At 36.7% G+C, this 26,554-nt stretch overlaps 1 protein-coding gene across 1 annotated transcript in view; it reads right to left on the reverse strand.

Annotated features, from left to right (window-relative positions):
- The window catches only part of SCAPER (S-phase cyclin A-associated protein in the ER), a 565,180-nt gene that overhangs the window by 320,916 nt on the left and 217,710 nt on the right, over positions 1 to 26,554 (reverse strand). The window contains exon 21 of the mRNA XM_011932825.1: positions 8,007 to 8,143. Within this exon, the coding sequence (XP_011788215.1) occupies positions 8,007 to 8,143 (137 nt within the window). The remainder of the gene's footprint in view (positions 1 to 8,006; positions 8,144 to 26,554) is intronic.

The following is a 26,554-nucleotide window of genomic DNA, read 5'->3' on the forward strand; positions in this document are numbered from 1 at the left end:
AACACAGGCCATTATTCATGATGAATATGCATACAAAAATCCTCAAGAAAATACTAGCAAACCAAACCCAGCAACACTTCAAAAAACTAACTCACCATGATCAAACAGACTTTATCCCTGGGATGCAAGGTTGGTCAACAAACACAAATCAATAAATAGGATTCACCCACACACAAAACTAAAAACAAAAACCATATGATCATCTAAATAGACGCAGGAAAGACTTTCAATAAAATTCAACATCCCTGCATGTTAAAAACCTTCAACAAACTTGGCAGAAAAGGAATATGCCTCAAAATAATTAGAACCATATATGTCAAACACACAGCCAATATCATACTGAACAGGCAAAAGCTGGAAGCATTCCCCTTGAGAAATGGAACAAAACAGGTTTCCCACTATCACCACTCCTATTCAGTGTAGTACTGGAAGTCCTAGCCAGAGCAATAAGGCAAAATAATGAATAAAAGGCATCCAAATAGGAAGACAGGAAGTCAAACTATCTCTGTTTGCTGATGATATGATTCCATCCCTAGAAAACCCCACAGTTTCTATCCCCAAATTCCTAGATCTGATAAACAACTTCAGCACCATTTCAGGATATAAAATCAATGTACAAAAATCAGTGGCATTTCTACACACCAACATCCAAGCTGAGAGCCAACTCAAGAATGCAATCCCATTCACAATAGCCACAAAAAGAATAAAATACCTAGAAATGCAGCTAACCATGGAGTTGAAAGATGCCTACAAGAATTATAAAACACTGCTCAAAGAAATCAGAGATGACATAAACAAAGGCAAAAATATTCCATGCTCATGGAGAGAATCTATTGTTAACACGGCCATACTGCTCAAAGCAATTTATAGATTCAATGCTATTCCCATCAAACTACCAATGATATTCTTAACAAAATTAGAAAAAAACATTTAAAAACTCATATGGAACCAAAAAGAGCCCCAGTAGCCAAAGCAATCCTATGTAAAAAAACAAAGCTGAAGACATCACATTACCCAACTTCAAACTATACTTTACAAGGCCATGAACCAGAACAGCATGGTACTGATACAAAAATAGAAACATAGATGAATGGAACAGAAAGAGTGTGCAGAAAAAATGCCACACACTTGCAACCATCTCATCTTTGACAAAGTTGACAAGAACAAGCAGTGGGGAAAGGAATTTCTATTCATTAAATGGTGCTGGGGTAACTGGCTAGCCATATGCAGAAGCTAAAACTGAACCTCTTATTTACACCATTTACAATAATCAACTCAAGATGGATTAAGTAACTTAAATGTGAAACTTCAAACTATAAAAGCCCTAGAAGATAGCCTAGAAAATACCATTCTGGAAACAGGATCTGGTAAATATTTCATGATGAAGAAGCCAAAAACAATTGCAACCAAAAAAATTGACAAATGAGACCTATTTAAAATAAAGAGTTTTCACACAAGGAAAGAAAATATTAACAGAGTAAACAGACAACCTACGTACTGGGAGAAAATATTTGCAAACCATGAATCTGACAAAGGTTTAATATTCAGAACTTATAAGGAACTTAAACAAATTTACAAGCAAAAAACCAACCTCATTAAAAAGTGGCCAAAGGATAGTACAGATACATTTTTTTTTTTTTTAAAGTCAGGGTCTTGCTCTGTTGCTCAGGCTGGAGTACAGTGGTACAACCAGAGCTCACTGCAGTCTCGACCTCCCAGACTCAAATGATCCTCTTGCATCAGCCTCCTGAGAAGCTGGGACCACAGGGGATGCCACCATGCACTGCTAACTTTTTCACTTTTTGTAGAAACAGGGTCTTGCTATATTGCCCAGGCTGATGTCAAACTCCTGGCCTAAAACAATCCTCTTGCCACAGCCTCCCAAAGCATTGGGATTATAGGCGCGAGCCACCACACCCAACCTGAACAGACACATTTTTAGGAAGACAAACACATGGTCAACAAGCATATGAAAGAATGCTTAACATCACTATTCATTAGAGAAATGGAAATCAAAACCCTAATTAGATACCATCTTATATGAGTCAGAATGGCTATTATTTAAAAAGTCGAAAAATAATAGATGCTAGTGAGGCTGTGGAAAACAGGGAATGCTTATATACTGTTGGTGGGAATGTAAATTATTCCATTATTGTGCAGAGCAGTCTGGAGATTTCTCAAAGAAAGTAAAACAGAACAACCATTTGACCCAGCAATTCCATTATTGGGTATATACCCATAGGAATATAAATCTTTCTGCCACGAAGACACATGTATATCTATGTTCACTGCAGCACTATTCATAATGGCAAAGACATGGAATCAACCTAAATGCCCACCAATGGGAGAGTAGACAAAGAAAATGCGGTACCTATGTATCATGGAATAATAGGCAACTCTAAAAAAAGAATGAGGTCGTATGCTTTGCAGCAATATGGATGGAGCTGGAGGTCATTATTCTAAGCAAACTAATGCAGGAACAGAAAACCAAATACTACATGTTCTCGTAAGTGGGAGTGAAAACACTGAATACACATGGACACAAAGAACGAAATATCAGACACCGGGGCCTACTTGAGGGTGGAGGGTGCAAGGATGTTGAAGATCAAAAAACTACCTATCAGGTACTATGCTTATTACCTGGATGACAAAATAATCTATACAGCAAATATCCTGTGACATACAATTAACTTATGTAGTAAAGTTGCCCAAATACCCTTGAACCTAAAATAAAAATTTTAAAAAAATAATAAACAAATAATTTAAAAGGTGTGCTCCCTCCCTTCTCTGGGGGGAAAAAGAAAAGACATACACTCACGTGGTCATCAAGGCAGTATTTACAATAGCAAAAACATGGAACATCAATCTATGATGAAAACTCTCAAGAAACTAAGAACAGAAGAAAGTTTCCTTAATCTGATAAAAAGCATTTTAAAAAAAATAAAAACAAAAACAAACTACAGCTAACATCATCCCTTAATGGTGAAAAACTGCTTTCTCCCTAAGATCAGGATGAAGGCTTCTGTTCTGTATTTTACTGAGGGTACCAGACAGGGTAGTATGATAGTAAAAACAGTATACAAATTGGAAACTAAGAAATAAAACTTTTCACTCCCAGATACCATGTTCATGTACATTAAAAATCTTATAAATTTACCAAAAAAAACTAATTAGAGCTTATAAGTCAATTTGGCAATGTTCCGGGATACAAGGTTAATTAATATGCAAAAATAAATTGTTTCTATAAACTAGCAAGAAACAAGTAAAAATGAAAACAAAATAACATTTTAAACGATATTCCATGTATAACACTTATACACTAAAAATCACAAAACATTACTGAAATTTTATAAAGAAGCTCTAAGGAAATGCAGAGAATATACCATAATCACGAATTGGTAGACCCAATACAATACTATCACAATGTCAGTTATTACCAAGCTAAGCTATAGCTTCAATGCAATCCTAATCAAAATCCCAACAGGCTTTCTTATTTCAGAAAGTAAAAAACTAACTTAAATGTAAAACCCAAAACTCAAAACCATAAAAACCCTAGAAGAAAACATAGGCAGTACCATTCAGGATACAGGCATGGGCAAAAATTTTATGATGAAATCACCAAAAGCAATTGCAAAAAAAAGCTAAAATTGACAAATGAGATCTAATTAAACTAAAGAGCTTCTGCATAGCAAAACAAACTATCTTAAGAGCAGACAGGCAACCTACAGAATGGGAGGAAAAATTTGCAATCTACCCATCTGACAAAGGTCTAATATCTAGAATTTACAAGAAACAAACAAATTTACAAGAAGAAAAAACAATCTCATCAAAAAGTAGGCCAAGGACATGAACAGACACTTCTCAAAAGAAGACATTTATGTGGCCAACAAACATACATTAAAAAAAGGTCAACATCAGTGATCATTAGAGAAATGCAAATCAAAACCACAATGAGATACCATCTCATGCCAGTCAGAATGGTGATTATTAATAAGTTAAGAAAAAAACAATGCTGGCGAGGCTGTGAAGAAGCAGGAACGCTTTTACACTGTTGGTGGAAATGTAAATTAGTTCAACCATTGTGGAAGACAGTGTGGGGATTCCTCAAGGACCTAGAACCAGAAACACCATTTGATCTAGCAATCCCATTACTGGGTATACACCCATAGTAATATAAATCATTGTATTATAAAGATACATGGACACATATGTTTGTTGCAGCACTATTCACAATAGCAAAGACATGGAACCAACCCAAATGCCCATCAATGATCGACTGAATAAAGAAAATGTGGTACATATACACCATGGAATACTATACAGTCATAAAAAGTAATGAGATCACGTCCTTTGCAGGAACATGGATGGAGCTAGAGCCATCATCCTCAGCGAACTAATGCAGAAACTGAAAACCAAAGACCGCATGTTCTCACTCACAAGTGGGAACTGAACAATGAGAACATATGGACACAGGGAGGGGAACAAAACACACCAGGGTCTGTCAGGGTTCGAGAGGAGGGAGAGCATCAGGACAAATAGCTAATGCATGCTGGGCTTAATATCTAGGTGATGGGTTGATAGCTGCAGCAAACCACCATGGCACATGTTTACCTATGTCACAAACCTGCACATTCTGCACATGCATCCTGGGACTTACAGTAAAATAAAATTTTTAAAAAATAAAATCAATTACAACAACAACAAAAGAAAGTAAAAAACTGATTCTAATATTTATATAAAAATTGCAAAGTCCAGAGATGAGCAAAACAAGCTCAAAAAAGAAAACAAAGTTGAAGGATTTCTACATTATTTGAAGACTTTCTACAAAGCTAGAGAAATCAAGATAGTTTAAAGATAAACTTATCAATGAAATAGAACTGAACTGAGAATCCAGAAATATATTCAAACTAATAGGGCAGATTTATATTTTTATCAAGGTTTCAAAACAGAAAAATTAGACATCAATGGAATGCGATATAGTCCAGAACAGAATCACACATATATGATAAGATTTTTAAAAATCAAGGTGCTAAGACATATGGAAAAGAAAAATATTTCCAAAAATGATACTAGAGCACGCTATCTATGGAAAAATAAACCTGGACCTATACTTTATATCATGCCTACTAATTTATTTTAAATGGACTATAAGCCTAAATGCAAAAGCTAAAATTACAAATCTTTAGAAAAAAAATATGATAGAGTATCTTTTGACCTTTGAACAGGCAAAGATCTCTTAGGCATATCCAGAAAGCACTAGACATAAAAGAAAAATACTGATAAAGCAGATATTATTAAAATTAAAACTTTTGCTTATCAAAAGCTATTATAAAGAAAATGTATATGTAAGCTCCAGAATGAGAGAAAAGACATCTCAGTACATATATCTGTCCAATAACTTGCAGTCAGAATATATAAATGACTAATAAAATGACAGCCCATTTTTTTAAATTGGGATACTTCATAAAGGAAAATACTGAACAGTTTTAAAGGATATGAAAAGATGATCAATATATGTGTTAGTCACTGGGGAAGTGCAAATTAGAACAACAATGAGATACCACTACATTCCCACCAGAACTAAACTAAAATTTTAAAAACTAATAATAACATATATTGGCAAGAATGTGAAGGACCTGGAATTCTCAGATTGCTAATGGGAGTATAAAATGGCACAAACATTTTATGGTTTATGGAAAACAGTTTGACAATTCTACTTGTAGGTATTTACCGAAGAGAAATAAAAATATTTGTTCACCCAAAGACTTTAAAGGAGTTTTATTTATAAATGCCCCAGATTGGAAATCTAAATGTCTATCAGTAGAATGCAGTATATCCATACAATGGATATAGTCAGCAATAAAAAGAGAAGAAATTACATATACACATCAACACAGATAAATCTCAAAAACAGTATAATCAGTTAAAAAAAAAAAAAGCCAGCTGCAAAAGAGTGGATGTCATTTATATAAATTTCTTGAACTGGAAAAAGTAATCTCCAATTATAGAAAGCATATCAGTGGTTGCCTCAGGCCAGGAGTGGTAGAAAACTGACTGCAGAGAGGAACAAAAAACTTTATGGGGCAATGAAAATGTTCTAAATCTTGATAGGGGTATGGATTGTATGACTATCTAGATTTTTCAAAACTCAAAACAGTTTATTTTTGACATTGCCACATTGCACTTAAATAAATCATACATCAATGAAAAAAGTCAATCGATACAGTTAATATGCACAGAATGGACACAGATGGCAAAATATTAGAAGATAAAAGTATTTTTCCCATGGTTATTTACATTTTTAAGATTTTCCTTATAAAACAAAGCATTAGTTACATTAAAAAAAAAAAAATAAGGTCCTCAAAAGCAGCTTCATTGCTAAGGTAACATCTGATCAAAGACCTGAAGGAGGCAAGGAAGTCAACTGTATGGATGTATGTGAGAAGAGAAGAACCTTCTAGGAAGAGGAAACCTGAACTATAAAATCCTTGAGGTTTTGACAAGAGCAGTGACAGGCTCTCAGTTACATTTTAACAGGTCCGCTGTGGCTGAAGTGTTTAGAATATACAAGGGCAGAAACAAGGAGACTAGTCAGAAGGCTACTGTAACAATCCAGGTAAGAGATGATTGAAGCTGGGATCAGGGGAAAGCAGTGAAGTTAGAGAGACTTCGTCAAATTCTGAATATATGTTTAAAGTAAAGCTAACATTTGCAGTTAGATTGGATGTGAGGTGTAGGAGAACGACAGATCAAGGATGACTTCAGTGGTTTTGGCCTAAGCAACTGGAATAAAGTATTCATTTGCTGATACAGAGAAGACTATGAAATGAGGTAGGTTTTTTGTGGCAAGAGGAAAGAGCAGGTTTGTTTTGGACATACTAAGTTTGAGTAAAACTGAAGATATAAAATTGGTAGTCATTGGCAAGTAGAGGTATTTATAGCCACAGAACCAGGGTGATCACCAAGGGAATGTGAACATTAAAATAGACAGGTTCAAAGAACAGGTCCTTACAACATTCAAAAGTATCAGGAGGTCTGCAAGTTCTTAGCATAAACTAGAAACAAAGGTCAGTAATGCCCTAAAATACACCGTAAAACTATTATGAGAAATCTGGACTAACTTCAAAAACTAAAATCAAAAAAGCCTTTTCTATTCTTTGATTAAATGGGCACTCTGAAGTTATCACTGATTATGTAAGTTGAAAGAGAAACCTAGATCGATCATGATCTTAACATCAAAATTACAGAGAGATAACTGCACTATTCACCATTATTGTACATTCTATATTCCTATAATTCCATGGGTCAAGCTTCTCCATCTTTGAGACACTTAGTAATAAAAGTATAAGGACATATTCAGAATAGTTGCCCTCGAACAGCAAAGGATTATCTACTAAAGAAGAGCTATCTCTATGTCCTTCAACCGGACTCATTCGTCATCAGATGACACTCAAAGCTTGTGAGGTAATGATGTACTACACAGCTGTCCGATCTTCAGATGACACTTTGGAGGCTGATGATAAACTACAGGTCTGACAACTCACTTTCCATTTTAAGATATTTCTTGAACTTTTTCTTGTTGTGACAGGCAACCAAATTGATTAAGCCTAGTCATGGGATTTGACACTACAGCCAGTAGACTTCTATTTGTTGATTGCTATTGATTTTCTTTGATACTTCATTTAAAAATCAATAGTTGGAAAGAAAAATAGGCTTGGTTTACACATACTTAAACATACTATTGTATGCTGGAGGAGGCACAAGTTTGGCAGAGCTTTGCCATCCAATTATAAGAAGAGCTCTTAACAGGTGAAAGCAAGGGCTTTAGATCGATACGCAGTTTTCTTTCTCAATCAAGGAAAGTGGCTATAAATTAGGCTCATCAGTGTTATTTCCAAGGCTTTCATGAAGCAAACAACTTTAAACTTTTTTTGTCTTCCTTGGATTTACATTAAAAGATACATCGCTAATAATTTTTCTTTTGTTTTTAAGGGTATTTAAGGTACCTGAAGTTCATCCGGGCTTTTATCTTTTTGGCTTTTTTTTTATTTTTTTGCCGCTCTTCTCCATCTTTCAAAGTCTCTGCTGGAGCTGTACTTTCAACCACAATGTCAATAATATACTTCTTCAAGGAAAGATGCTCCTGCAAGATAAATAAATAAAATAATAATAATGAGAATGATTTTTTAAATGTAACATAGGATTGCTATAGACTACAGTGAGTATAAGACATTTGATAAAACTAAACGTAATCTCTGTAATACACTGGTTTCTACAATTGTTTTGGAAAACATTGAAGAAACTGTTTTAAGATTTTTACACCACTGACTTCACTTCATTGCATATCAGTTGTGCCTAATACTAAGGATACATGGACATAATCCCTACCATGATATCACACAAGTAGAGTAGGAAAGGTAAAATATATACACAAAACTATAATGCCATCTATAATACCAAGTCAATTGGAGATTTAGAGTGCTGTATTAACTCAAAGAGGGAAACAGGATCACTGTTCACTAGGGGGAAAGGGGGGGAAACTTCAGGAAGGAAGCACCATATTTGCTATCCCTTGAAGGATAAAATGTGAACATACAGACATTAGGTAAGTATGTGTTTGGGTTGGGAGTGGGATAAGGTTGCAGAAAAGAAAACACATCCTAGAGATGAGAAAGTGGAATGTGAGTATCGACAGCAAAGCTTTGGTTCAGCGAGAGCACACAGTGTTTGGTCAAGTTCCCCTCCTTAACCATCTTAGATTTTATGGCCTATCACTATAATCATTCTGTTGCCTGAGCTCAACTCTTTTCCCCCTTTGTTCTTTCACACATGCATGGCAAAATCCCAACCCTAAATCCAACTCTCTCCCTATTCTGAGCCTATGTCTGAAGCAGATTAATGTGGCTATAATTACAAACTTTAAATTTATGAAATTACACCTCAAGTGGCCTCTAGTATTCCCAGTCAAGCAACCTTACATTAGTTAATCTACACACTCGCCTTGCTAAAAATTATTTTAGACTCTCTCCTTAAATCTCCAATATCCCTCATCTCCCAACCCCATCTCTCAGTTCATGATCATGTTTATTTGATTAAAGAAAATAGCATTATTCAGACGAGCTTCCACACACTCCCACAGCTAAATGTGTCAAACAATCTGCATATGTGCCTGTACACTCTCTTCCCTCCTGTTGTAATATATGAACACATGTTCCTATCTAAGAGCAAGTCCTCCAATATACACTGAATCCCAATCCTTGTCTTGCATTTTTATAGTTATTTCTCCTCTTATCCGGATCATCAGTTTTCCTGTTTCTATTTAAATCATCTCAAAAGGATTCTTGTTCATATGTCTCCATTCAGCTACTACCCTTTTGTACCAAAATTTGTTGAAACAAAGTGTATTTTGCCTCTACTTCCTTCACTCCCATTCACTCCTAAACTCATTTTAGTCCAGCTTTTGCCCTTACCACCCTTACCAATCTACAAATTTTCCTTGTCAAAGTCAATAACGCCAGTGGCCAACGTTCAGTTCTTATATTTTTCTTGCAACTTTAGGCCTATAGATCATTTCCTCCTACCTGAGACTCCTCCTTCACTTGGTTTCCTGATATCACATTGTCCTTCTAACTCACTGGCTGCTCCTTCTAAGTCTTCTTTGTTGGGTCCTTTTCCTCTTCTTGACCTCTAAATGTTAAAGCATCCCAGAGCTATACTCAGAGCTTTCTTCTTCTCTATCCAAAGTCACTCATTTAATGCAGTAACTTGAAATATTATTCATACACAGTAAATTCTCAAATTTTTAACTCTAGTTCTGACCTCTCTCCTGAACTCTATTCACCTGCATACAAATGTCTCCTCGAATTGCTTGAACCCGGGAGGCTGAGGTTGTGGGGAGCCGAGATCACGCCATTGCACTCCACCCTGGGCAACAAGAGTGAGACTTGGTCTCAAAAAAAAAAAAAAAAAAAAAGGCTCCTTGGCCAGGTACAGTGGCTCACACCTGTAATCCCAGCACTTTGGGAAGCCAAGGTGGGAGGATCACTTGAGGGCAGGAATTCGAGACCAGACTGGCCAATACGGTAGACTCCCGTCTCTACTAAAAATACAAAAATTAGCCAGGCATGGTGGTATATGCCTGTACATACCTGTAATCCCAGCTACCTGGGAGGCTGAGGCAGAAAAATCGCTTGAACCCAGGAGGCGAAGGTTGCAATGAGCCGAGATCGCGCCACTGCAGTCCAGCCTGGGCAACAAAGCAAGACTGTCTTAAAAAAAAAAAGTCTCCTCAAACTCTCCAATTAGGTGGAACATTTCCACAATCAGCATTTCAAAAATAACATGTCTACAACAAAACTCTTATGTTCCTTATATACATCAAATTGTTCTTCTGAGAGTGTTCTCTATTTCAGTAAATGGTACCATGATTTGCATAATTGCTCACATCCAATACATTAGCAAATCCTATCAGTTCTCCTTTCATATATATCCCCAATTCAACCACTTCTCCCTACCACCCTCACCTGCTCTAAGTCACCATCAGCATTCATTTATATTACTGCAATAGCCTCTGGTCTCACAGTTTCTAATTTGACCCCATAGGTCTTTTCTCTATAAAAATGGCCACTTATTTTTTTACAACAACAGTCAAATCACATCATTCCTTTTATCAAAACTTACATTCTCATCACACTTAGGGTAAATCCAAATTGCTCACCATGACCTACAAGGCTGAGTCATTGATCTCTCTGATCTCATCTACCATTCTCTTCTTTACTAAAACTACACTCACAGTGGTCCTCTTGTTGTTCTCCACATTCATCAGAAACGTTACTGCCTCCGGGCTCTATATGTTTTTACCTTGGCCAAGAATATTCTCTTGGGTATTTGCGTGGTCTTGACCAAAATGAATGCTCAGTCTCAACACCCTCTATTATTTGCCATCTCCTTATTTTATGTTTCTTCATAGGACTTGTTTCACATCACTGCCTAGTATTACATATTCATTTTCAATTTCCATCCTCAAGCATAAGTTTCCCAAGGGCAATGACTTTGTCTGTTTTGTTCATTGATGTTTCTATGTCTAGAACTGTGCCTGGCACATGGCAAGCACTCAGTAAGTATGTGTTAGATAAATAAAAAGAGAGTTAATGTAATAACAACTAATATTATTTTTCAGCCCTTATTACACAAGATACATTGAGCTAAGTACTTTATATAATATCATTCATCTCGTCCTTACAACTATACTTAGAACATACTTAGAAGGTATATATTTTTATTATCCTCATTTTAACTATGAGAAAACTTGGACACAAAGTTAACTTTTTCAAAGTTAGAAGGCCAAAACCATGACTGAGTGACGTTGCAGCTAGTAAAGTGACAGAGCCTAAATTTAAACCCAGACAGGGTGATTAGGGAATCCACATTCTTGACTACCTTAGAGATACGGCTGGAAGTAGGTTTGAGCTATAGAATTGTGCTCACTTTCCAAATTATGAACCTACCAACAAAAAACAAGCAACAACAACAAAAAACAAAAACCCCACGGTCAAACGAAGAAAATGTTCTTTCACTGTAGAAGCAATTATTTTCTTTGATAAACTAGGCCTATGGTATACTATACCTTTATAAGGTAGCACTAACGCAAAGCAATGATTTAAGAAGTAAGTACACACACATAAAAAACTTAAAATAACCCAGGTCTTTCTTTTCAAAGAAAGAACACAGCGAGTGGCGGGGGAGAAAACCCTCTTCTCATTATCTCCCAAAGACATATGGAACAAAGCAAGTCATATATGAAAGCACCATCCATACTACCATTTACTGAACACTTACTATGTGATTAGCAAAGGACTGGATCAAGTCCACACATTATTTCCTATCATCTTCACAACCCCATAAAGCAGGTGGTAGTATGTTTACATTTCACAGATGGTTAACAAACACAGATGTTTACAGATGCAAATCTCAAAGAAGTTTGGTATAATGCCCATGGTCACAAAGCTCAAGATCAAAACCACGACTGACTGACTTTACAAGATCAAGGTTTTTTACTACTCCACATTCCCTCCTGCCATGCTGCTCATGCAGGCTAGTCTCCGACATGTGATTTGATCACTGCACTAAGGAAAAGAAATATTCTAAATGATATCTTCAGTTTTGTGAAAGGTCCAAATTACACTATTTTCAGTTGTATATAAATGTTATTTACATATCTAACAGAAACCACTAAGGAAACTTATACACAAACGCAGTCACTATGCAAAAAAACTTGGACTCTATCTAGAACTATCAAGAATCATACCTTTGTTATAGACAATACCTTTACACACATATTCACACACAAAACCACATACATCAGGCATTCATATTAATGTTAACATTTTTAAAATCTCAAACCAGAGACAAATGAGCATATGTTTTTGTTAGACTTAATAGTAAACTTTTTCTTAACACAAAAATGTGTTAATTACAGAAAAAATATATAAATAAAAATTAAGATTAAAATATTTCTAATAACTAGAAAAAAACTAATGTTTTGAAGTATATTCTTCTGGACATCGTTCTTTGTACATATAGTTTTATAAAAATAGGTTATCCCATTTATAAAATTTTTAAATTTGCTATATTTGATATAGCTATATATTCTTTCCATTAAATAATATCCTACAACATAAGCTAATAGATGTAAGCTATTCCATTTCATGAATATACCTATTTTGCCTAATGCCTTATTGTTACATATCTGGATAATTTTTAATTTTTCAATGTCATAAATAGTACAACATATTCCTATAACTCAAATTTAAACAAATAGTCAATTATTCCTTTATGATCAAATCACAGAAATGAAAAACCCGGGCCACAGATTACACATATTTTTAAGACTTTTGATAAGTACTCTCAAACTGAATAATCAAAATGGGAATTAATTTATGTCCCCACAAGTGGTTTGCCAGTATGTGGTGTTCCTGTTTTGTTTCTAAATCTGTTGATTAGTTAACTAAAATACTGGTATTAGTATGCTTGACCATTTGTCTGCATTTTGTTTTCTGTGACTTAGGATGTTTCTTCTGTTTCTTTCTATAAACACATTTCAAGTCTTTACACACTAACTTTTAATGGTTTGCATTATGCTTTTGCTTTTTCTAAGAGAGAGATCACCTTTTGATGATAAAAGAGTAATAATCATCTATCTTTCCATTAAAATAACTACAGTGTTACACAGGAACAAAGTTTTGACATGGTTTCTGAAGATGGAAAGCACGTAAAAAGAAGGGTTTTCAACATTGAAGGAGTGGTTTAGTAAATTACGGTGTATTTCTATGAAGAAGTAACAGCCATTAAAATCCTTATTAAAGGTTGGGTGCGGGGGCTCATACCTGTAATCCCAGCACTTCGGGAGGCAGAGGTGGGTTGGATCGCTTGAGCCCAGGAGTTCGAGATCAACCTGGGCAACATGGAAAAACCCCATCTCTACAAAATATCAGCAGGACATCATGGCGTGCACCTGTGGTCCCAGCTCCATGGGAGGCTGAGGCAGGAGGATCACATGAGTCCAGGAAGTTGAGATCACAGTCAGCCATGACTGCACCACTGTACTCCAGTCTGGTAACAGATTGCGATTATAAAAGAAGATTCTGAGAAGATGGTGGCAGTGGTAGCAGAACTTTGAATTCACTGAATCTCCATATAAAAACATAAAGAGCAATTAGATATTAAAGCAAAACCCATGAAAAATATTTACAACCATACTAAGTGACAAGGTATTCCCACAACCCCCAAATAGAAGTGAGTGTGGACAAACTACCATCAGATAAGTAGCGTTTCAGTATCTGCAAGAGAAATTAGAGGGAAACATCAGGATGAATAATGAATATCAGAACATAAGAACCCTAAAAAAGGAACAGTTATTCACTGGACAGTTAACAGGCTAATTTGAGAACAGCCTTTGAAAGTGAGAGGGGCTCTGACCCTTCAAGAGGAGGTGAGTAAATGGTCCTTGCATTAAGAAGGTCTGATCTGACTAGTGGAGGGTAGCCCTTATGACTCTGGAAATAAGCCACCAGGGCTCCCTTCCATGAGAGGGCTCTCATGGGAGAAACTGCTGGGAAAGAAATTTAAATTGGACAAACTAGGGATAATAGAGACAAAGAGGAAAACAATGCCTAGCTAAAAGCAGAATAGGAAAACAGAACCAGGAAACCGCAGAACTCAAGCCACTACATTTTTCACAAAAATAGTATAAGAGTGATCTCTATGAAGTTAGAATGGCTACCCTAAAACATGTCCTTCTAAAAGTTTCATAAAACTAATTCCATGTAAAAATTAGCAAGAGAAAAGTATCAAGGTCAAATGCCAAAGTTATCAGAAGAAAACAAGTAGAATAGCAACCTTACAAACAACAACAAATCATACCAAAAAAATGTATGCACAGGTCAAAACATAACTTTCTATTTCAAAATAAGCTGAAACACATACAAAAAACGATGTAAGGCATGAGAGAACAACAGAAATCAATATCTTAAAAACTCAGTAATTAGGTCTTAAAACTCAAAAAAAGATTGCGATGAAAGAAATCTAAGAAATAAAAACAAAACAGAAGATGTATAAGAGTAAATAAACACAACAAATAATGCCTCAAAACGTAAATAAAAAGGACACAATTTTTTCAGTAAAAAAATAAAAATGATTTGAAAGTAACTGGAAATACTGAAGAGGAGCAAAGATGAGATCAAGATAATAGGAGTTCTTGACAAAGTAAACCAAAGCAAGAGAACAGATCAAATATTAAAAACCCTAATCCAATAAAACTTTCAAGAATATAAAAAGAATCACTTCTTGGCCTTTTGGCTAAGATCAAGTGAAGAATATAAATACTGAAAGAGTACACCATACACTCGAAAATACTGACCTCAAGAGGCTAATACTGACTTATCTTATTAAAATTTCTGGGCCTTAAATAAAAAAAAAATTATTTCAGCATTTAGGGGGAAAAAGAACAAGTGACTTACAAGAAAAAAAACTGGATTATCATCAGACTTTTTGACAGCAACATTTTATGCCAAAAGAAAATAATGTATTTAGCATCATCAAGAAAGAAATATAAGCTAAAGATTTTCTACCTAGTAAAATTAACTTTCAAGCAAAATAAGCACAAATTATTACCAACATTTTAAAAACCTAGAGAATATTATTCTCATAAACCTTTCTAAGGAATCTACATGATTCCTCAGAACATGCCTCAGAAAAGAAAAATGACAGGAGAGACATGGACAAGGACTACTCGTGAACATTACACATATACTTATAGAACTGAAACTAAACTAGGGATAAAAGCTAAAGAATCCAGTATATAATGCTGGTGTCTCAGATTTATCATCATGTTACTATTTTTAAAAGATGGGGAGAATGGGGAAAACATATGAAAAGAATTTTAAAATGCTCTCGGTAATTACACTGATGGTGGTACTATTAGTAATGTTATTCTAAGACTGTTGCATGTGTTGGGCAGGATAGAGTAAACGTGGTTATATTATAATTCTATCATCTCCGCTCTCCTTGAGAACCTGATATTTGGTATGGAAGAAAAGAGATACAGGATGCAATACAGAAGAGGTCGAATAGACACACACCTATACACATATTTCATTTCTTCATTTTCTAATTCTGTTCACAATGATCACCCATACTGCAATAAGTATCTCTGATTATGGTCTTGAAATATCATTTCCCAGTAAAAGTAAGCAGAGTTTCTTACCAAAATGGCTGATAATAAGTCTAACACCTTGTAAACTGGGTAGCAAGGCAACTATCAAATTCGACTGGGCTCATGTCAAAAGGACTTGAAAACAAACTCAAAAAGACTCTCAATGAAGAAAAGATGGCATAATTTGAGATTCAAACAGTAAAACTACAAAAAAAAATGACCAAAACCCATTAAAAATATTTAAATCCATCAGTTCATAATTTATCTATACACACACACACACACACACACACACACACCAGACACACCAATCAGATAACTTTGGAGGACAACAGGAAACTAGTTTGTTATCTTGAAAACTGATAAATAATAAAAAATGTGTACTGACTTACATACACATATACAAACTGTACTCAGTAACCAAATAGTGGATGAGGGAACCATTTCTTTATAAATGTATTACAAATAATAAATGAAAATGAAATGCACAATTGGAATATCACCGTATCTATGAATTAGTGGATCTAGGTACTAAGTGTCAATAGCTGATACGTCAATACCACAAAAAGAAAAAACAATCAAACAATATGTTCATCTTGATGAAAGAACTCAACACCAATTCTAGTCTTACCAAATGGATCAAACCTGAGTCTAAGACTCTAGGTTCATGTGTCTACAAGGGAGGAAATAAAGAGGACAAAGAAAATATTGCACTGCACCAGATTCCACAGTAATAGAGCTTTATAGCAAGTCACATAAGTCTTTTACTATGAACTGAATTTCCCAGTCCCTCTTGTAGCTTGAGGTGACCATGTGACTGAGTACTCATTAATGGAAAACGAATGCATACTTGGTGTTTTAAGGTCCATTTACTCTTCCCTTTCTGCAAATTGCAACAGAAAAGAGCCTGTAACAACAGTTCTGATCATGAAGGGAGGGCATACCTGAGGAGATGGTAAAGACAGAAGATGGGTCCCTAAAAAAACATGTCACATAAAGCAACCCTGAAAACCTAGTCTGCTTACCTCAGAACTGTACTGTAAAAAATAAATTTCTTTGTTCTTAAAATCACTATATTTTGGTGCTTTTATAGCAGCTTAGACCTTTCCCTAATACAATTATGCAGAAAAGTTTTATACATAATATATATTTTGTGTGTATTTACATGTATACATTAGCACGCATAAGGTAACATAAGAAAAGGCAAAAATTAAAATTTCTCACTAGATGATTGTGACAAGTTTTAAATTTCCTCTTTTATAATAAGCATGTATTACTTTCAGAAGCAGAAAGAAAATCTCCATAAAAAAGAGCCATAATGAAATGCTATCTGGAATTGACTTCAAGATAGTAGTTACGGAGAGTGGATGGAATGTCAACGAGGCAGGATTTACCACAAGTTTATCACTGCAAGGTTGTATGATGAGTAATTGGAGGTTCATCATACTATTATGTATGTTTTAAATTCACCATAATAATTATTTACAAAATAGTCATTTTGTAGAGAAAAATAATATATACATATGAATCTTAGAATTCCATGTTTGGCTTGCCAAATAAGTACATAAAATTATAATATTTATATCTCTCAAGCGTCTAAGATCTGAACTTAAAATGAAATTAACACATTTGTGCACTATTCAAGTGCTGAAAGCATATACTATACTGCAAGTTTGAAATTTGTTATAAGGATAGGAGAAAACAATCTTCTGCAGAAAAGTAAAATTAATAAGGACATGCTTTACTGAAAGAAGAGGTGATATATTTGTATTGACCTCGTCACTTTCTTGCCTGGTTCTCTTATGCCTGAGGCTATACAACAGGACAAAATTTAACTGGCAATTACAGAAAGATGCAGAAGCTGAACCTTCTAAGTAACAATGCTGACAAAAAAGGGTAGGCTCTGCTTTCTGGAGCTACTTTGAAATGAAGGTTCTAATGCCCTTCCCCTAATTCCATAGCAAAATCTGCTATGATACAAAGAACACTAGCAGGATCTATACACTAACTTGTAGGTTCTGAAATTACTCTTGCTGCTCTAGGTCCAGAATCAAAACACTTGATCGCTTCTGTACTTGGGCATGCAGCACTCTTCACTCTGTCCTCAGGGGTGGGTAGTCCATTCCATGAAACTGGCCTTTTTTTTTTTTTTGAGACGGAGTCCCACTCTGTCACCCAGGCTGGAGTGCAGTGGCACGCTCTCGGCTCACTACAACCTCCGCCTCCTGGGTTCAAGTGATTCTCCTGCCTCAGCCTCCAGAGTAGCTGGGATTATAGGCGCCCGCCACCACGCCTGGCTAATTTTTGTACTTTTTTTTTTTTTTTTGAGACGGAGTCTTGCTCTGTCCCCCAGGCTGGAGTGCAGTGGCGCGATCTCTGCTCACTGCAAGCTCCACCTCCCGGGTTCACGCCATACTCCTGCCTCAGCCTCCCGAGCAGCTGGGACTACAGGCGCCCGCCACCACACCTGGCTAATTTTTTGTATTTTTAGCAAAGACAGCGTTTCACCGTGGTCTCGATCTCCTGACCTTGTGATCTGCCCGCCTCGACCTCCCAAAGTGCTGGGATTACAGGCGTGAGCCACCGCATCTGGCCAATTTTTGTATTTTTAGTAGAGTCGGGGTGTTGGCCAGGCTGGTCTCGAACTCCTTATCTCAAGTGATCCACCCGCCTCGGCTGCCCAAAGTGCTGGGATTACAGGTGTGAACCACTGCGCCTAGCCAAAACTAGGTTTCTTAATTTCTTCTTCTCCCTACTCATTGCTTGAGATTCCTGCTGTGATTTGAGCTCTGCTCAGAACCTTAGAATGCAACCTTTGGGTCCTGAGCCTTGATGGCATTCTTCCTTAACACCCCACTTCCTTCACCCAGCCTGCACTGGCTGGGATCAGGAAAAACCAGAAATTTTACCTCCTTTTATTTCAGATTCTATTCTCTTCAAGTCATCTACAGCTCTAGCCATCAAAAAGATGGAGGTCTTTGGATACTGGTATACATGCCTCTGTTCTATAGTCACCTTGTTAAATAGTCAACTAGTCTTATACCCCAGTCCATTTAATATTTAATAAGTGCTCAGTCAAAAAAAGGAACTTTAAATAATTTTATTTCTGAACAATTACCATAATGAAATAGAGATGTACAAAAAGATTTCTCTATAAAGATATTCACTGCAGTGAGATTTACAACAAAGTATCAGCAGTGGGAAATTAATGACATAAGTTTTGGCACATGTATTGAGATACTATATAAATTTAATTTTAAACAACATTAATTATATTAAAATTTTCATTGTACAATGTTAAATAAAAATTCTGGATTCAAATCTATGCAATGCAGTTTATATATAAATGTATGAGTCTTATATATTTGGGCACAAAAAGCAGAAAATAATTAGATCAAAATGTTAATACAGCAGGCATTACTTTGCTTTTGCTTCAATCTTCTATAATATATATTATAAGTACTTTATTAAAAAAGTAATGTTATTAAGGAAATGGAAGAAAAAGCAGTATCTTTCAAGTAAAGAGGGTCAATCTGCATAAGGTTATAGTTGTTGTACAGTTATCTGTTGTATAGACATCCCTCATCTTTTTGTATCTACTCTCAAAGCTAATTATTATGTCACAGGCACAAGTAAAAGCAAAGACATACCCTGTGAGACTCAGTAGTTAAGATTTACTTACTCATTTTCAAAATGTGAATCACAGTAAAAATCTTCCCAAAAGGTGCCTGGATCTCCTTCCTACCTAATATAATTTTTAAAATGCAACTTCTAGGCCGGGCGCGGTGGCTCAAGCCTGTAATCCCAGCACTTTGGGAGGCCGAGACGGGTGGATCACAAGGTCAGGAGATCGAGACCATCCTGGCTAACACGGTGAAACCCCGTCTCTACTAAAAAATACAAAAAACTAGCCGGGCGAGATGGCGGGCGCCTGTAGTCCCAGCTACTCGGGAGGCTGAGGCAAGAGAATGGCGTAAACCCGGGAGGCGGAGCTTGCAGTGAGCCGAGATCGCGCCACTGCACTCCAGCCTGGGCGACAGAGCGAGACTCCGTCTCAAAAATAAAATAAAATAAAATAAAATAAAATAAAATAAAATAAAATGCAACTTCTAGCCTCACTAAATCCTGCATAATACAATTCCTATCTCCAACTAAGATAATCAGAAATTAGTCTTAGTTGACCATATTTCATACTGTTAATTCTAATTAAGCCTTAACAGAGACACTGTTTTTATTTTAGGTATAGAAAAGCAGCTTGATGCAGTAGAAGCAGCACTAAACTGTGAGTCAAGAAATCCACACCAAGATAAAGTCTGCAACTCATAACAGACTGACTTCTCTAGGCATCAGTTTCCTAATTAGTAAGGGATTACATAATAAATTCTAAAGTCCTCCTTCCCTAATATTCTAAAAATCAATGTAACAAGCCCAAAAGTTAATTACGGTGGCTAATTCCACATACACAATAAAATTTTAAGTCTAGTTTTTAAGTCACACCTGTAAAATTTTAAACAACACTGCTATCGTTTAAAATACTAATAATGTATATAAAGAAACAAATACATATGCAGACATGATCTCATCAAAGTTTACACCCTTTTTATACTTTTAATTACCTTTTATGGCATACTAGACCAAAGCTCTGGTTTTCCTAACACAATTTACTGTATTCTCTGAAGTAATTCATACTCAAGTTTATGACCTTGAAAGTCTATCAGACTCCTCCTAAAGGTTCCCATATTTCCTATTTTTTAAGAGAGATGGGGAGAAAATACTGACCGATAGGTTCATGATCTTTGGAAAAAAATAAAAGTTCTAAAAACAGAATAGGCAGGAAATATAAATGACACAACATAGAATTTTATTAAGCTGCCATTTTTAGAGTTCTGTCAAGTGTTGCCTCAAACACATTCCATAAAATGTGGGACAATGAAGCAAATAATCTCCTTCCCATTATTTTAAAACATAACAATAGAATTTAGAATATTCAAAGATATTTTTCTTCCTAGATCAAAAGGATTTAAAGGAAAAAAAGGATCCAAAGCTTAATTACAGTAATACAAAATTTTTTATTAGAAAATCAGAGCTTTTTTTCAATAAAAGTTCAATGTCTTAAGACGCTTATGTCTTTACAGTTTATTTTCAAGACCAGGGTGGAAACCAAGTTACAAATCTAAATACATAAAAAATTAGTGCAATGGTTTTCACATGTCATTTGAAAAAACATTTTCCTCTCAGTCTCAGTCTACACTTTATGAACTTCGGAATCTAAAATCCAATTTTATCAGTTTATTGAAAAATCCATTTTTTTCCTCACATTTAAAAATATTATTAAGTATACCACCGTTTTAAGCCTACCCAGCACGACAACAAATAAGATACATAGGAAGCATTTATAATACTCCCTCACTGCCTTCTACCCAAACTGGGAAGGGGTGAGGGACTGAAGAGTTAAAACTTGTATTTCTTGTTTCTCTGGATGATGAAGAGGGTGAGAGAAGTAAAAGGTGAGGAAGGTATAGGAGGGCAGGAAAGAGATCAAGGTATCTGGAAGAGAAAGAAGAAGGAAAATTGGGGGAACAAGACAGAGAAACAGATGAAAGAAAGGAAAAATAAAGGAACACTCACCTAAAAACAAAGGGCATTTTTAGACAGCACTTCATCACATATTTCGCATAGCATCCCCATAGATACAGCATACTGAAGATAATAAGTTAGGGTTTTAGCTCAATTCACTAATATTTAATTCAAAACCTACTATGTATCAAGGGCTTATGCTAACTGCTTAAGTTAAGGAGGAATGATTCTCTGGGGACAGAGTTTTATTCAGACTAAGACCAAAGGAATCTGTAGTAAACTGTTCTTTTCATATATGATCACTCATCCAAGAAAACATTCCAACATATTATGTTCCAGAAAGTACATAGAGGAACTCTTTAAAGCTGATTGTAATTACTAATGTCTTCGATGGCATTAGTCATATCAAATAAAGTATCCACGGAAAGTATTCAAACACTATTCAAAAATGAAGACAATAGAAAAATTACTTAATTCATACAAAAATGAGTGTGTTTAGAGATTCAAGAAACTGTGAAATTTGTCAGAGATGGGCTCACATGACATCATTTACCTATGTTTCCCTAGCACCTGGCCTAACAGAGATTACACAAGCAAGTGCTCAAGAAATGCTTTAAAAAATAAAAGAAAAAGACTGACAGTTCCATTATATTAAAGTTTAAAATTCTGTCCAACAGTAGATTTGAGAAAATCTGAAAATCTGAAATGCAATGCCTTTTTATCATTTATGCATCATTTATTATTTATGCATCATTTGTGACTGCATCACTTTAAACATATATGGCAATGACAACTTTTGAAAATAAATATGTCATTTTAACTATACAAAAGATTCAACTCTGCTAAGGTCCCTTTCCACAGATATAGGATATACTTATATTTTTATCAGCGACAATTTATTTGTTATATTGTTTAAAGGGACAGATAAGAAAAATAAAGCTAATGAAATACTGTGAAACAGACACCATGCAGAAGAGAAAAGCCATCCACTGATAAGGATGACAGTTCACCATCTGTGCCCCCGCCACTCAGTGACAATTACAAATACTCCATCAGTTTTCTGGTAGGTGGCAATGATGAATGAAGTAAAACCTTCTTTTGCAGATTCTGATGTTCCTTTCTGATCTAATGTGAGGTTTAACAGATGACTCAAAGGAAAGCCCACAGTTCAAAAAGGTTACTAATTTATCATGCTGTGAAGAATAAGGAAGGTCTGAGCTCAATATTGCAACAAGGAATGATTCAGTGGTACTGAACCATGCCTTGTAATGAAAGGTGTTTTCTCAGAATTCTCAGATTTCAAATACAGCAACGTGACTAGTATCAGCTTCATCCTTAGAAAATATTTTAGTAATAGAGTAACAGTAATACCTTATATCACAAATAACATCAATCTTTCAAACCAAGATCAAAGGGAAGATAATGCTCAGAACCAGAAGTCCTTAGTTTCAAGTAGCTTCCACACCCATAGGTGACAAGGGCTTGAGAGTATCAGCAGCTTCATCACAGTGCTGTTAACTTCTACATACTGACCAAAAAAATACATGCAAATGTACAATACATAGGTTAAAAGTATAAAGTTAAAAGTACAATGACAGAAAATGATATACCATCATAACACAACAGAAAAGAAAGCTGAAATGGCTATATTAATAATAGACCAGGTAAATTTCAGAGCAAAGAATATGGACAGGGATAAAGTAGGTCATTTCATGGTAATAATACTACTACAGGGGCCAATTAAGAAAACCCAACAATCCTTAGCATTTGCTATACCTTGGATGTTTGTCTACTCCAAATTTCATATTAAAATTTGATCCCTAATGTTCGAGGTGGGGCATATTGGGAGGTTATTGTGTCATGGGGGTGGATGCCTTAAGATTAGATAAAGGCCCTTCCTTGGTGGAGCGGTGAGTCCTTCCTCTATTAGTTCCCATGAGAGCTGCTGGTTAAAAAGAGCCTAGCACCTCCCTCTTCACTCTCTTGCTTCCTCTCTCACCATGTGATCTCTCCATGCACCAGCTCCTCTTCACTTTCTGCCATGAGCGGAAGCACCGTGAGGACCTCACTATGTGCTCAATCTTAAACCTTCCAGCTAGCAGAACTGTGAACTAAAGAGATGTATTTTCTTTATAAATTAACCAGCCTCGGGTGTTCTTCTGAAGCAACACAAAAACATACTAAGACACATTTATACAGCTAATAATACAACTGAAAACTACATGAAGACAAACCCACAATTAAAATCAGAGATTTCAATATCCTCTCTCAAAAACTGGTGAGACAAGAGAAAATCAGCAAGGATACAGTAGATGAGCAAACTTTTGAGGTGATAAATTTGTTCACTATCTTGATCATGGTGATGGTTCCATGGTGTTATGTATATGCCAAAATTTATTAAATTATACACTTAAAAATCAGGGTAAAAAATGTATGATAGTTGTATCTCAAGGCTCTCTACTGTAACTACACATTAAGAAAAATCTATTCCTAACTATAAATGAAAGAACTTACCCAATTTTCAAATTTCCTACAGTAAGACATATTGTAAAATAATTATGCATAATATATTACAATACTATTAAATACTGTGTCCACTTAAAAAAAATCCTCAACTAAAAGAAAAATACCATAAGACTAGTTTAAAAGAAGAAAATCCAGGCACAAGCTATTTACAGGAGACCCATCTAAAACCAAAGGGGATACAAAACAGTGTAGTGGCGAAGATGGCCAACTAGATGCAGCCAGGAGGAACATCTATCACCCAGTGACTGGGACATGGAGGTGACTGGTATACTCTGAGTAGACTGTCACGGGGAAGCAGCGAGTGTGAACAGAAGCAGAATGCAGATGCTGGGATGAAGAGGGAGGAAGCTGGAAACACCGCATGGGGATACTGAGAACCCTGGTCATGGGGGTGGATGCCTTAAGATTAGATAAAGGCCCTTCCTTGGTGGAGCGGTGAGTCCTTCCTCTATTAGTTCCCATGAGAGCTGCTGGTTAAAAAGAGCCTAGCACCTCCCTCTTCACTCTCTTGCTTCCTCTCTCACCATGTGATCTGTGCATGCACCAGCTCCTCTTCACTTTCTGCCATGAGCGGAAGCAAGGACTAGTTCTTGGCACCCTAAATTCCTGGGGAAGAGGTGAGTTGAGGAGGCGAGGAGTGGCCTCTTCTCTCCACAGATCCCTGGAATCCTAGCAGCAGGAGACATCATAACCCCCACAGACACTTACGCCAACAGGAAAAGCTGCTTAGAGGGGCGGTAGGGGCAAGACTCCAGTCTGTGTGAAGCCCAGAGGGTTTGGTGTGGGAAGGTCTGCAGTAGAGCCTGGCAATGACTGACCATCCCACAAGGCTCACCATGCTCCTCTAGGAGATTTTAGCCTTAGAGTGACTGTCAGACCTGGACAGGGCAGAGTGGTCTTGCCCATGAGACAGAGGCAGTCCCACCCGGGCACCGCCCTGTATGCTAGCCTCTCTTCCAGCCCCAGATGACTGTGCCACTTGGAGCTCTGCCTCAGATGCCCAACCAGGGTGCTGCTGGGGCTCTTCATATGTTCTTTGTCAAAACACTTCGCCTGACCATCAGAGAGCTCCATTAGACTGGGCCCTGCTGAAATGTACCAGCCTACCCACAACCTTCCCCAGGTACTCTGCCAGCATGCAGAAGCCCATGGCCACATACACATAGCTGTGACAGTACACACACAGGCAGAACTCACCTCCTTTCCCTCCCCACCCCGCAGTGCACATGTGAGCAGACCGCTGTGCCACTGCTGCTGGCACAAGCACATCCCAATGATGCTCCCAGCTGACATGGAGGTACCCAGGTGCGCCATCATTGCCAGTTACAATGTGCACAAAGACATTGGCGGCCCCATGCCCATCAACACCCTGCCACTGCAAGCACGAGTGCAAACACAAATGCTGGAAACCCTGCCCCACCCCTGCTGACACAAGCACAAGCAGGAAGGCCACAGTCCAGCTCCTGCTGCTACACCACCATAGCCAACATAAGCATACCCCAAAACACTGTGGCATTTGCTGACACATACAAGTGAGCATGGATCCCAAGGCACTACCTCGAAAAAGAACTTTGGCTGGCACCACCCAGCAGAGTGTTGTGGCCAGTAGACCAGAAATACTTCAGCCCCTCCAGGAAAGCAGGTTCCTAACCTCAAGGGGCCAGAAAACAAAGCAGAGGGCTGGATACTAGCCCCCCAGAGTTACAGCATACAGCCTAGGGGTACTGAGTTGAGCTCTGGCCCCCTAAAATTTTCCAAAAATGAAGATGGCCAACTGAGCCCACCTTATAACACAATGAAACCTCAAGCGCACCAAATAATACTAAAAACAAAACGACCCCATCCAAAGCACAGCGACTTCAAAGACTGAAGGAACATCAGCCCACATACATGAGAAAGAACAAGATCTGTGGCAACTCAAAAAGCCAGAATGTCTTCTTACCTCAATATTACCACATTAGTTCCCTGGGAATGGTTCTTAACCAGGTGGAAATGACTGAAATGACAGACATAGAATTCAGAATGTGGATAGGAACAAAGACCGTGGAGATTCGGTAGAAAGTCGAACCCAACCCAAGTATCTAAGAAATATGATGAAACAATACGAGAATTAAAAAATGAAGTGCTCATTTTATGAAAAAAAATTGATCTGATAGAGCCGAAAAACTCACTTCAAGAATCTCATAATACAATCACAAATATTAACAGCAGAATCGACCAAGCTGAGGATAGAATCTTAGATCACAAAGACTGGTTCTCCAAATTAACTCAGGAAAACAAAATAAAGAAAAAAGAATAAAGAAAAATGACCAAAACCTCTGAGAAATATGGGATTATGTATTAAGACCAAATCTATGATGCGTTGGCATCCCTGAAAGACATGAAGAAAAAGCATGAAAATATGGAAAACACATCTGAGGGTATCATCCATGAAAATTTCCCTGACCATGCTAGAAAGGCCAACATTCAACTTCAGAAAACACAGAGAACCCTGCACAATACTATACAAGATGGTCATCCCCAAGACATACAGTCATCAGGTTCTCCAAGGTCGAAATGAAAGAAAAAAAAATGTTAAAGGCAGCTAGAAAGGTGGCACAGGTCACTTAAAAAAGGAATCACTATCAAGCTAACAGCAAACTGTTTAGTAGAAACCTTATGAGACAGAAGACATTGGGGGGCGGGGTCAACATTCAGCATTCTTAAAGAAAAAGAAATTCCAACCAAGAATTTCATATT

This window comes from Colobus angolensis, unplaced genomic scaffold (assembly GCF_000951035.1).
Source record: "Colobus angolensis palliatus isolate OR3802 unplaced genomic scaffold, Cang.pa_1.0 Scaffold99, whole genome shotgun sequence".
NCBI lineage: Eukaryota > Metazoa > Chordata > Mammalia > Primates > Cercopithecidae > Colobus > Colobus angolensis.